Source organism: Trematomus bernacchii, unplaced genomic scaffold, assembly GCF_902827165.1.
Source record: "Trematomus bernacchii unplaced genomic scaffold, fTreBer1.1, whole genome shotgun sequence".
Taxonomy (NCBI): domain Eukaryota; kingdom Metazoa; phylum Chordata; class Actinopteri; order Perciformes; family Nototheniidae; genus Trematomus; species Trematomus bernacchii.
The window spans coordinates 11,992,655-12,004,890 of NW_022987648.1; the positions used below are offsets into that span (position 1 = coordinate 11,992,655).

At 41.5% G+C, this 12,236-nt stretch overlaps 1 protein-coding gene across 1 annotated transcript in view; it reads left to right on the forward strand.

Annotated features, from left to right (window-relative positions):
• Positions 1-11,708: 11,708 nt before the first annotated feature.
• LOC117485577 (fibronectin-like) overlaps positions 11,709-12,236 on the forward strand; it is a 48,637-nt gene continuing 48,109 nt past the window's right edge. Inside the window, 1 exon segment of the mRNA XM_034134168.1 lies at positions 11,709-12,012. Coding sequence (XP_033990059.1) covers positions 11,883-12,012 — 130 coding nt within the window. The 5' untranslated portion in view covers positions 11,709-11,882.

Below are 12,236 nucleotides of genomic sequence, written 5' to 3' on the forward strand. Positions count from 1 at the left end.
CAAGGATAAACATGAATGCATGACTAAACATACAGATTAGTTATATGGATAACTCATGTTAGCCAGCCCCTCTTTACAAATGCTTCAGGATCCGTGCCTTCTCTCTCCCCTTTTCTCCCTCCAAATGATCTACAGAGGATTAACATAGTGGGTTCCCAACCCTTTCCCTACAGAAACAAAAATGATTTTGCACTCAAGGTTTTTCTCATCAACTCATAAAGACTGATATTTTTACTGCCAGGAAGAAGTTGCCTTTGAATTGAGGAGAATGTTGTAAATCCCGCAGGGAAGTTCCGTGATAGGACAAGTTTACGCTTGAATTTATTTTATTTTTATATCTAAACTTGATGGACAACTCGAAGCCATTGTCAAAAAAAAGCAGATGCTGCTAAGGTATACATAAAACATCTGTTATTAAGCAACAAGAACAACATGTGGTATTGTTGCAGTTTTGAGAAGTTGTCCAGACTCAAATAACTCAACAACCATTGGATCTTAAAGGTCTGATGAGAAATAAAATAAAAACCTCTCCCTCAATAGAGATTTTTAAGGGGCAGTTAAAGACCCACCTCTTCCGACAGGCCTTTGGGGCGTCGGAGGAGGTGAGTTAGTAGCTGTCTTTTATTGGTGTTTTATCGTATGTTTTATCCTATGTATTACCTGCTGTTGTTTTATGCCTTTTTATGCCTTTTATTCTACATTTTAGTTGTACTGTGAATTGTGTACTGTACTGTAAAGCACTTTGTACATTCGTGTTGAGAAGGGTGCTATATAAATAAAGTTTTACTTACTTACTTACTTACTTACCTTCATGGAGTCATTTGCTTTTTCATTGGTGATCTCCACATTTGAGGCTTTGAGTAAAATATAGCCTATGAATAAACGTTTTATAGGCTACTCAATGTGAATCTATCATCTTCAATGCCACATTTGGTAAATACTTTCATTGGCAAACGGAGGAATGTCTGGACCTCATCAATTGTGTCCATTGTAGTTTTGTAGGCTGCCTTTACAAAATGGCGATTTGAACATATTCATCGCGTAGGCAACGTTTCTCTCTGACCAATCAATAGTCAACCACATTTTAAATCCTCCTTGAAATCAAAGAAGGGAAGGTACCATAAAAAAAGGCCCCAGATATTTTTGAAAACTTTTGTTAATCTAAAAATAGAGCATATTGAGTTGAATGCAGCATTAGCATTGTTTAAAATCGATTTAAGGATTCTTCTTTGGTCAAATGTATAGGATCTATTGACACTAAGAATATATATTTCATGAGACTAAATCAAGTCAACATCATCTGGAACATAGAGTTGAAGATAAATGTGTCCAAGGCTAGAGGAATGGACATAAAAAAAGGGTAAGGCACAGAGTTAATTAAACATGGAGAAACATCAGAACAACAATTACACAGATAGGGGGTCGGATGGAGGAATGCAAGATAAGAAAATAAGTGGAACAATGTATGAAAGGAAGGCTGAAAAAGAATAGTGTAAAACGAGAAGAGCGAGCAAGGGGAGATTGCTCTGGGATGTTGCAATAATATGTGAGGAATGGCCAATTATTCAATACAAGGACACTTCATGATGATAAACCCCAGTGAGACCCAGGAGAGGGGGGAAAAAATGAAGGGAAAGACCAGACTGCTCCTAAGAGTAACATTTTGAGAAGATTTGGAGAAGAGAAGTGCTTAGAAAGTGAAAGTTGGAGACATGTGCAGCAGATGTATGGGGACTTTGCAGCTGTGACCTCTTTCCTCATCCATGTCCTGTTTCTCAGGACGATCATTCTGAGTGTAATGCAATCACAAAGTTACAGTTGCATTTCCACACATCAGCATAAAACTTCACTTGCTCTGCCCAAATTTCTCAATTCACTCGCATCATGTCTTCTTTTGTTCATGCAATACTTATTATTCATATGTCAAGTACACTTGAACTCAGACTGACACTTAGAAAATGTCCACAGTTCACTTATTTTACTTCCAACTTTGACTTTCAGCTTTACAACAAAATGTCTTTCTTTTCCTGATTTACTTTAAAGGTCACCCTTTATGCAAAATCCACTTTTTCATGTCTTTTATACATAAACATGTATCCCCTCTGTGTAAAGAGATTGTGAAAGTTTCAGGAAAAAATATTCACTCTCTTTTTGTCCTGATCCATATATATAAAAACCTGTCTGAAAATGAGCTGATCAGATTTTGGCCACAATGTTATTTTGGGTTGTGTAACCATTATAATTGGGAGGGATAAAACCCTCTTTAATGGTCACACATGCAGAGCACATAGCACACACAGTGAAATTTGGCCTCTGCATTTAACCCATCTTAGTAACAGGAGTCTAGTACTAGGAGCAGTGGGCAGCTATTGTACAGCGCACGTGGAGCAATGGAAGTGAGGGGGGAAGGGGGGTGTCCGGTGCCTTGCTCAAGGGCACCACGGCAGGGCAGGAGGTGAACTGGGACCTCTCCAAGTAGCAGTCCACACTCCACATGTTTGGTCTGGTCGGGGACTTGAACCGGCGACCCTACAGCTCCCAGTCCAAGCCCCTACTGACTGAGCCACTGCCTGGACATTAGCCAATAACCAACCAAGGTAATACCCGCCACATTCCCACCTGAATCTCCTCCTAGAGCACCATTAGGCGCTTTCACACCAAGTACTTTTCCCAGGAATAGTTCCCGGAACCTTTCCTCTGAACTTTTATTTCCTGGAACTATCTAGTAAATCGCGTTCACACTGGAATAAGTCCCTGAGGGAGCCGCTGACGTCACTTCTTCTTCTGCTTTGGGTTTACTGGCAGGCCGCAAACAACTTCACGGCGTATACTGCCACCCGAAGTCCCCGGCCGGAAGTCCCCGAAGTTGGGGACTGGCTTCAGTAGAAGCTGCTGGGTCTTCCCAGCAGCTTCTACTGAAGCCTTCCGAGTAAATCGCCAGAAGCGCCGACACCTCCTCATCACTCCACCGCTCCCATGTTTTCTTTTGTGTTGCCATAAGTTAGTCTCTCTCCGTTGGTGCACTGGGCTAATGCTGATGCTAATAATGCTAATGCGAGCAAATAAAATGGCGGCTTCACAAAAACTTTTCAGAGTTTTACGGGGCGTGGTTTGCAATTCGCCCAGCCAATCAGAAATTGGAACCTTTTCTCCCCAGGAAAGTACCTGCTCTCTAGCAGGGACTAAAAAGGGGTGAAAAGGTTCGCAAAAAAAAGTTCTAGTTCCAGATCTTTATAGTGTGAACGCAAACGTCCAGGAACTACCGGAACTATTCCTGGGAAAAGTATTCCGGTGTGAAAGCGCCTATTGTGTTACTACTAACAATAATACTAAATATCTCTCAGAGGGGCATTGGGAGTGGCACCTTATTTTCCTCTAAAGTAACAGACAGTGAATCAGCACTTTTGAAACAGGGCTGAAACAGAGGGGTTTATGGGATGCTACAATGCATGATCTGTTTGGTATTTTGAGCCAAACATTTCAGAGACATGTTTTTGATATAACTGAGAACTATAATATATTGATGAAAAAGAGTATAATAGGGGACCTTTAAGGTAACTGCTCTTTTGCCTAGTTTTCCTCTGCTTTTCAAGGGATTTTTCCAAACATCCAAAACATCTTGTGTAATCTGTTCCAGTGTCAGCAAAACCTTTTGCAAGATCCAAGTTTACTAGGGAGAAAGACATAGAAATTCCTAAGTTATTTCATAACATCACACACTGTATATAATGCACAACGAGAAGCATTTACAACATCTACATGAAACTTTTCGCAGTGTAAGTTTCAATGAAGATCAGCTCAGTGAAGTATCAAGTGTAATTTAGTTTAGTCCCTGTCAACAATGGAACCATTAAGTTGCATACTGGAAATGATTGTCACAGTTTTCATTGTGACCATCCTGTGTGATTCACTTTTAACGGGACATTACCACTTGAAACCGCTCTCTTTAACCATAAGAATGTTTGAATATTTATATGTGAAGCCACAGCGTGTGGTTAGCTTGCACAATATATAACCAGAAAATGGCTGTAAACTGGGATTTCCGGCTTCATCAACATTCATCTGGTAGAGCAGTAGCAGAAGTGGTTTAGCGATAGTAACCACATGGAAATGGTTTCACTGTCTTAGGGTTTAAAGGTACTCAACCATTTTCATGGACAAACTTACAATGTTAAAGTATGAAATTCTCATAGTTGCAAGAATCCACAAAGACCTAAAAGTAGCCACCACCCAGTGAAGTATTAAATCTAGTGGTTAGTTGGTTTCGGCGCATTTTAATGTAACATAATTATCTCATTTCATAAGATTAATATAACTAGGATTACAGTATTATTACAGCATGATGTAATGCTATTGTTTGCCTCTCGAAACTGATGGCCCCTCGGTGGGGCAAATTTAGCAATTTTCGGGCACTCAGTTTCAGTTCACCGCAGAAACAAAACATTGTCAATGTCTCCACAGATAATGAGAAAGGCCCCCAAAGCGTAAAATTGGGGTTAGCATTATATCAGCTGACCTTTTCACCCCTTCACCTTGAAGTGACATCCCCATCCAACAAACATGTCCATATATAGATGACTGTGTTCTTTAAGGGGAGATGGTGGATGGTAAGAAATAACCCAAAGTGAAGTTTACTATCAAAGGATGATTCCTTGTAAATGGAGCCGTGATAGACAAACAGATAGTATTTACTCTATTAGTCTATAACTCAAAACAGATGTGTTTTTTCCTCCCTTTTGGAGCGGATCACATTGTAAAACATGTACCCTCATGAAATGTGAACACAGTGCTCCAGTCAGAGTGACCTGCATGAACATTCTTCTATATAAAATGACTCGGAGCTTAATTCAATAGGAATACAGTTGTTGAGTCTTTCACTTATCAATCATCTTGTTTAAAAAAAAAGAAACACCCAGACAGTCTATGTTACAGTATGTCTACATGGCATGCCAGCCAACCGATTTCCCATGCATGGGACAAAATGCAACAGATGAGTCCTACAGTATAGCGTATCCAAACAAGTCCCCCCATGACCGATCATTGTGTGTAGCAAATGCTCAATAAAAGAAAATGTTAACAACGCAGATGTCACAGTAGAGCCAAATGATGCCAACATGAAATTGCTATAACACCTTGGAAATGTGTCTAAACCCAGTAGATTTCCTGACACATATAAGATAATCCACATGGTCTCAGTTGGAGAGCCCGCACTGCCCTTTTCAACACCGCTAGATAGGCTTGAGTTGCCAGCTGAATGACTATTAATCTGTTTTACTGCTGTAACAGTTGAACTCATGACATGGCAGAGGAAGTAATGACACCCACTGTGCTGTTTTTTTTGTAATAAATAGACTGCTCTCAAAGCAAAGACCTCTAAAATATGAACCTCACATCTAGTGTTGAAAAAATCATCAACACTTTGCAAATGATAAAAGGGTTGCTAGAAAAGTGTTTCTGTTTTGTTTTGAGTTTATGGAAGAGTCTTCATCATCATAGACATTTATTTTTAAAAACACTGATGCATGGCGGATGCATCCGTTATCCCCAGAGAATCCAGGGAATAACCATGCATGACTGTTTTAACCACAAAAGGCGCTTTCACACCGGAGTACTTTTCCTGTACTTTTCCCAGAAATAGTTCCGATAGTTCCTGGGATGTTGCGTTCACACCAAAAATATCTTTTTTTTCGGGAACCTTTTCACCCCTTTTTAGTCCCTGCTAGAGAGCAGGGACTTTCCTGGGGAGAAAATGTTTCCAATTTCTGATTGGCTGGGCGAATTGCAAACCATGCCCCGTAAAACTCTGAAAAGTTTTTGTGAAGCAGCCATTTTATTTGCTCGCATTAGCATTATTAGCATTAGCATTAGCCCAGCGCACCAACGGAGAGAGACTAACTTATGGCAACACAAAATAAAACGTGGGATCGGTGGAGTGATGAGGAGGTGTCGGCCCTTCTGGTGATTTACCCGGGGCTTCGGGTGGCGATTTACTGCCACCCAAAGTCCCGAACTCCGGGGGGCTCCGGGACTTCGGGTGGCAGTATACGCCATGAAGTTGTTTGCGGCCTGCCAGTAAACCCAAAGCAGAAGAAGAAGAAGTGACGTCAGCGGCTTCATTTGCGTAATCCTCCCTCAGGGACTTATTCCGGTGTGAACGCGATTTACTAGATAGTTCCGGGAAAATAAAAGTTCCGGGGAAAAGTTCCGGGAACTATTCCTGGGAAAAGAGTATGAAAGCGCCTAAAGCTATCCAGAAGTGACATGGCAGGACGTCTGCATGGAGAGGAAAAAACAAATGAGTAATTTAGGCAATTTCACCTACACTATAGCCTCAGTCTTACTATTCCAACTGCCAAACAACATTAAACATGAAGCCCTAACTGACTTCAAATGGGCTGTTCTAAAAGTGTGTAAGCCTTGGATGTACCCAATGCTACTACAACTAAGAAAGTACTGAACAAAGCAGTCGCAAATAAGCAACATCAAGATCCGATGAAGAGCTCTCCTCTTGCTTTTGAAGGCGTTCAAGACTTAAATTGGACAAAAAGTGAGCCAACAACAATAAACCACGTAAAGGCGAAAATAATTAACTGATTCCAACTGATAAGAAAGGACAGGGAGCCAGCCAGAGAGAGGAGATGGGGCAAGAGTAAAACGGAAAGTTGATCTCTTGACTTGCACATTACAGTAGTTGGCTCGCACCGCAGAGAAATCCTTTCAATAAACCTTCTGGACATATAAACACTTTCCAGACATTGAAACTTTAGGCTAGTGGAGACTTTCCAGAGACTGACATCATTGACCTAATTCCTGCATATCACTACCAGGACTTTGTAAAACCTATAGGCATAAACACTTCAATGCATCAACGTCCTGTAGCAAGGTTGTGCTGCTTGAATAACTTGAACCAGTAATAAGGCAACAATCAATGACAATATAACATAGCAACAAGAGAAGGGCCCTTAGATTTTTGTTGGTAGGTATGAGTTTGTGCAAATCGAAGCGGCAGAAGCTTCCCATTTATGCGTTGTGCACACGGGAACGTTTGCGTTTATGCACAGTATGCGTTCACATGCATTCGTTTCATTTAACGTGTCTGTTCAAACGAGACCGCTGGAAACGCTGGACACGCTGGACACGCTGTAGTACATATGCCGGGACTGTAAGTGGCGCTGTAACTTCCGCCACAAAATACACCAAAAGCAGCGAAGAAGACCCCGAAGCAGCCCGGAGCAATGTTGCCATGGCTACCCTTCTGTTTATGCCCCGCGGTGGATTTAGCAACATGTAGTTCATGTAATTCTCCATGTCCACTTGTTGCTGATGGTTGTGGTAGAGGAGCTGTTGATTTTGCACTAACATCTGTAGCATGGTCAGTAGCAGTAGCACTAGCAGTAGCTACTGACAGGAGGAAGTGTGTGTGGCGATTGCTGGTATTCAGCGGGATATAGTAATTTCCTCAGCATGTAAATATATGGACAAATGCAACGGGGAAGTTAACTGAAAGAAACCGAATCTGTGGATATTGCATCGACCGACCAAGAAGCACGTCTCCGTGGAGAGGACGCGCTCAGAAAGAGAGATATTCTCTACAAACACCGGGTGAGATCGCTCCTCTGGGACACGCCGGTCCTCTGTTTCCTTTTTTTGTGTGGATTATAGCCTGAATAGGCCTACAAACATTTCTCTTTTTGCCGCCGACGGGCGCAGGAGCAATGAACAATAATGGCCTGGATTAGACAGTAAAGACAATTTTGGTGTATCGCAGAGCGGACTGTTTAAATTTGTTTGTGTTGTTTGGCTGGAAAATTGTCAATATAATGGATCAATGCATGAAATCTGACTCTGTTTATTTTGTTTAAGGAGTATATAGGGCGTTAACAATTCTGGTTTGCCTTTTATAATATTATTTAATTCAAGAACCCCTTGTGCGTTTAATTAACACAGCTATTTTTGATAGTTGATCGTTACAGATGGCTACTGGCCATGCTACAGCAGTGAGCAGGGGAGGTGGGGCTATCGTTATTTTTTCAGGAAATATTCGTATAGAGGCGATTACACGGACTCGTTTGACCCCCCAGAGAGTTTCGTTTGCAAATCTATCCACCTTGGGACCCGTTATCGTTTGTGGGGTCCGTTTCTATCGGCCTCATGTAAATAATAGGGCTATACGCAAGAGAAACTATGCAGATACAAGCCGTTTTGTCCTCGTGTAAACGGCACCTTAGTAGAGGAAAAAAGAATGTTTGCTTTACCTGGTTTCAAAATGGTGGAACGTGCTCTCCATTGATAACAGCAGAAATGTTACACAACTTTCGTCGTAGACTGAAAAAACCCATTTCCACTGCTTCTTTGCAAATATAATCTATTCTCATTTCTGTTTGTAGCACTTACAAGCGTTTGGCTCATTTGAAGCTAATGTACTAGCAAGATTTGTGCTCTTCTGAATGTATATCCTCATGATTTATTGTACTTATTGTATGTTCTTTGGTGTGAAGGGACAGCGGGATGGTGAAGTGTGTTCTCAAAGCTTAAAACTGAGAAACATGAGAATTTGCCAAGCTAAAAAGACAAAAAACAAGATTTCTGTCACGGTTTACATGCCTCAATACATGTTTAACACAAAACAATCACAAAATGAGGTTAACTCAACTGTCAAACACACCTTAGACACAATTTTGGTAGATGGTTGTGAACCAAACAATTAAATTATAGGAGGATTGAGTGGTCGCAGGCCTACAGCACTGTGACCAGAAAGCTCCTAAACCCCACACCTTTTATAGAAAGTATACAGAGCCGGCCCGACCCATTAAGCGACATAAGCAACACAGTCTCACGGCATTTCGTGTTATAGTCACGAAATTAATCTATTGATTCGTGTTCACCAACACGATTTCGCCATTTTTTTCGTGTCACACAGAACGATTTTAAAAGCAATGTAAATAATAACAAATTAGAAGGAAAAAGACATTTAAAAAAATACAGATTTAAGTATTCTGACACAGAACGATTTTAGAAGCAATGTATTTATATTGGTAGTATGTTTCGTGCCTGCACCAAATAATAACAAATTAGAAGGAAAAAAAGATGACATAAAATACAGATGTCAGTATTCTGAGGCTCTGAGCCCCATTTCTTTTCCTCACTGACGGCAAAAAAACTCAGACATTATACAATTTAAAATAAAAGGGATAGGGTTAGGCTTAGGGTAAGCTATTGAATAAGAACATGTTTTTATGAACCACACAGCTTCTGGTCTTCCAAGACCCGACCGGACAAAAAGACGTGTTGCAGGCACGAAACATACTACCAATAGAAATACATTGCATTTAAAATCGTTCTGTGTGACACGAAAAAAAGGTGAAAATCGTGTTGGTGAACACGAATCAATAGATTAAATTAATTTCGTGACTAATAACACGAAATGCCGTGAGACTGGGTTGACATAAGCGGCCGCTTAGGGCCTCGCAGCCACTAATGGCGCGTTTCCACTACTCGGCCTCGCTCGGTATGGCTAGGCCTCGTTAGGCCTTGTTAGGACCGGCTCACTTTATGCTGCGTTTCCATTACAGTTTAGGAACTGGGGTAGTAACTATAGTAACGCAGTGTAGGCGGAGCCGTGACGTCATCTTCAATGAGAACCCCAGAAAAACAACACAGCCGTTAGCTGTTAGCACTCAAGCTCACAGCTCCTCATATCTGTTCAGAAACTAGACAAAAGTTAAACAAGTACAAACCACAGACTGCCTGTGTCATGGCGAATACAGTCGCTGGTTTATTTATGTCTGTATAGGCCGTTGTTGTGAGTGTGGACGGTCGGAGCATACACTGCGTTAGCTTAGCCGATCTCCATTAGACAACACGCATTTTAAAAGGTTTTTCCGCCTGCCGTCTGTCTGCAGGTGTAGGCTACACCGTTTTTTATCTCAGTACACCGTCGCCGTGATAAGTATGTTTAATTAATTTTGTTAATATGCCTAGATTGCCTACTCTCAAAGTCATGTCTTATATTATTGAGTCAATCATATAATACATTAACCGTGCTTTACCTGAACCTCATCATGACACTAGAGAGGACGGCAGGATTGTAATTTCCCATGTTCAGTGAATGCAACAGAGGCAAGGCACCAGACCAACCAGAGAGTTGAATGGAAATAAACATCTGTCTTATTGGCTGACAGGTACAGGTCCTGTGAGCTGTGACAATGTTTAAAATAAACTGTCAGTCTCATACTCAGAGTTTTTGAAAATGGACATAAGAACATTTGTTCTTAAAAAAGATGACAATTCTCAAGTGGTGGTTCACACAACAACCCCAGAGCCAGCACTTGAGCCAGGAGAAATTACAGCTACGTTGACGTTACTTTGAATCGCGGGGGTAAGCTAAACCGTTAGCAAGTAGCTATAGCTAGCCAGATATATTAAATAAACACTTTGTCATACAATCTAAATGTAATGTTTTTTAGCGTTACCTGATGATTTCAAAGAAAGCTCTCTGGGAAATGTTGACTTACTGTTCGACATGAAGCTAGAAGCTACCTTACAGTACACAGTTGATCCTGAGTCCTGTCAGTTAAAGTGTTTCATAGTTAGCTTAGCTAAGCATCAACCTAGCACTGAAATATATGGATGTTATGTGAAAGTATTTCTGAGAAAAAGTCAGCTGAAATGGTGGCATAGTTGCCACTGCTTTACGTGTCGACAGCATGTTTGAACGTATTTGCAGCAGGAAATGTGGCTGTTTGGCCACTGACGTTGCCATAACAACACCTGAATTTAAATGGGCAACCTCTTTTTGTGACAGATTTTTGCATGAAATTATAATTCTTCTGAATTATATTCCTATTGACAGCTAGTTTTTATGTGAACATTATGAGATGGACAGCCAGAGAGAATAAATGAAAAACAGTTATGAAATACTATATGACAAAACAAGAATACAGTTTAAAAGGGGAGTAATTTGTAAAATATCCATAAATAAAAATCTGTTTACAGGTCTGTTTCATATGGGTGTTGAGAGATGTATCCATAGATCTCTTAATTTTGCTCTCAAAGTGCACCAGATTGATGCTTTTAACTTCAATATTTAAAAAAAAATCTTCCCGGGGGAGCATGCCCCCGGACCCCCCTAGAGGAGGTAAGGACCCCCCCTAGAGGAGGTTAGGTCCACGGTGTTTACATGCTTATTTATACAATATGTGTGCTTATGCTAACATCATAAGACAAAAGTTAGTTCCGTGTTGTGTGAAGTGAGAACGCGCTAGAGTGAGGGGGGCCCCCAAGCCAAAGCTCGCTTAGGGCCCCCAAAAGTCTAGGGCCGGCCCTGAGTATAATGGTCATGGGGCAAGGACCCTACATTTTTAACTGGGTGGGGTAATCAGAATCTCCTAATGTGGGGCAATACCTCGACATCATGAGATACTTTAAAGTGTGTTTACCTCAGTGTTGCATGGAGACAAGCATGGCGTGTTGGGAAATAATCTTACCTCACAGTTCAAACACATGCTAGAAAGAGGAAGAGTTTATGATCTGGAATTTGTCACCGTTTGTTTCGTGAAAAGTTTGTCTGCCTCACACTTTCTTTCTACGTGCTGCTGCGTGGGTAGTCGGCCTCTGTCGTTGGAACTCCCTCCTCCTCCGGCTGAATAATCTAAGCCATGCCCAGATAAATCACTCCCACAGGCAGTAACGGTAACCTTCACACTGCGGCCGCAGACTGCAGAGGAGCGGACTGATCTGGGAGGTTGGAGCGCGGCGGCAGGGACAAAAAACAAGATTTGCACTGGAACCAACTTCTCTCCCTCTGGTTGTGAAATAAACTTTGCAGAAGGAGCACCTGTAACCTCATTCTGCAAAAGCCGAGTGGCTCATATTTAACAGTAATGTCCGGCAGCACTATAGCCAGGGTGCTGGTTGCGCTCTGCATCGGGAGCGCGGTGAACTGTATGCCCAAATCCGCGCACAGGAGTCGGCGACAGGGTCAGCAGCATCAGGTCCCCTCAGCCTCTCAGGGTAAGTGTTTTTCCCAGAGTTATAATTACTTAACAACGGATTTGTGTAAAAGTGAATTAACTGGGAGCCATCAGAGGTCACTTGAGGGACTTCAGAGAGTAAATGATGAAATTACAGTTAATTTGGGTCATGTGTTTGACATTTGTTGTTGAGACAGAAAGCAACAGTAATATCTAACTGGATGCATACTGTCCATTTAATCTTAGTATAGGTGATGTGAATCA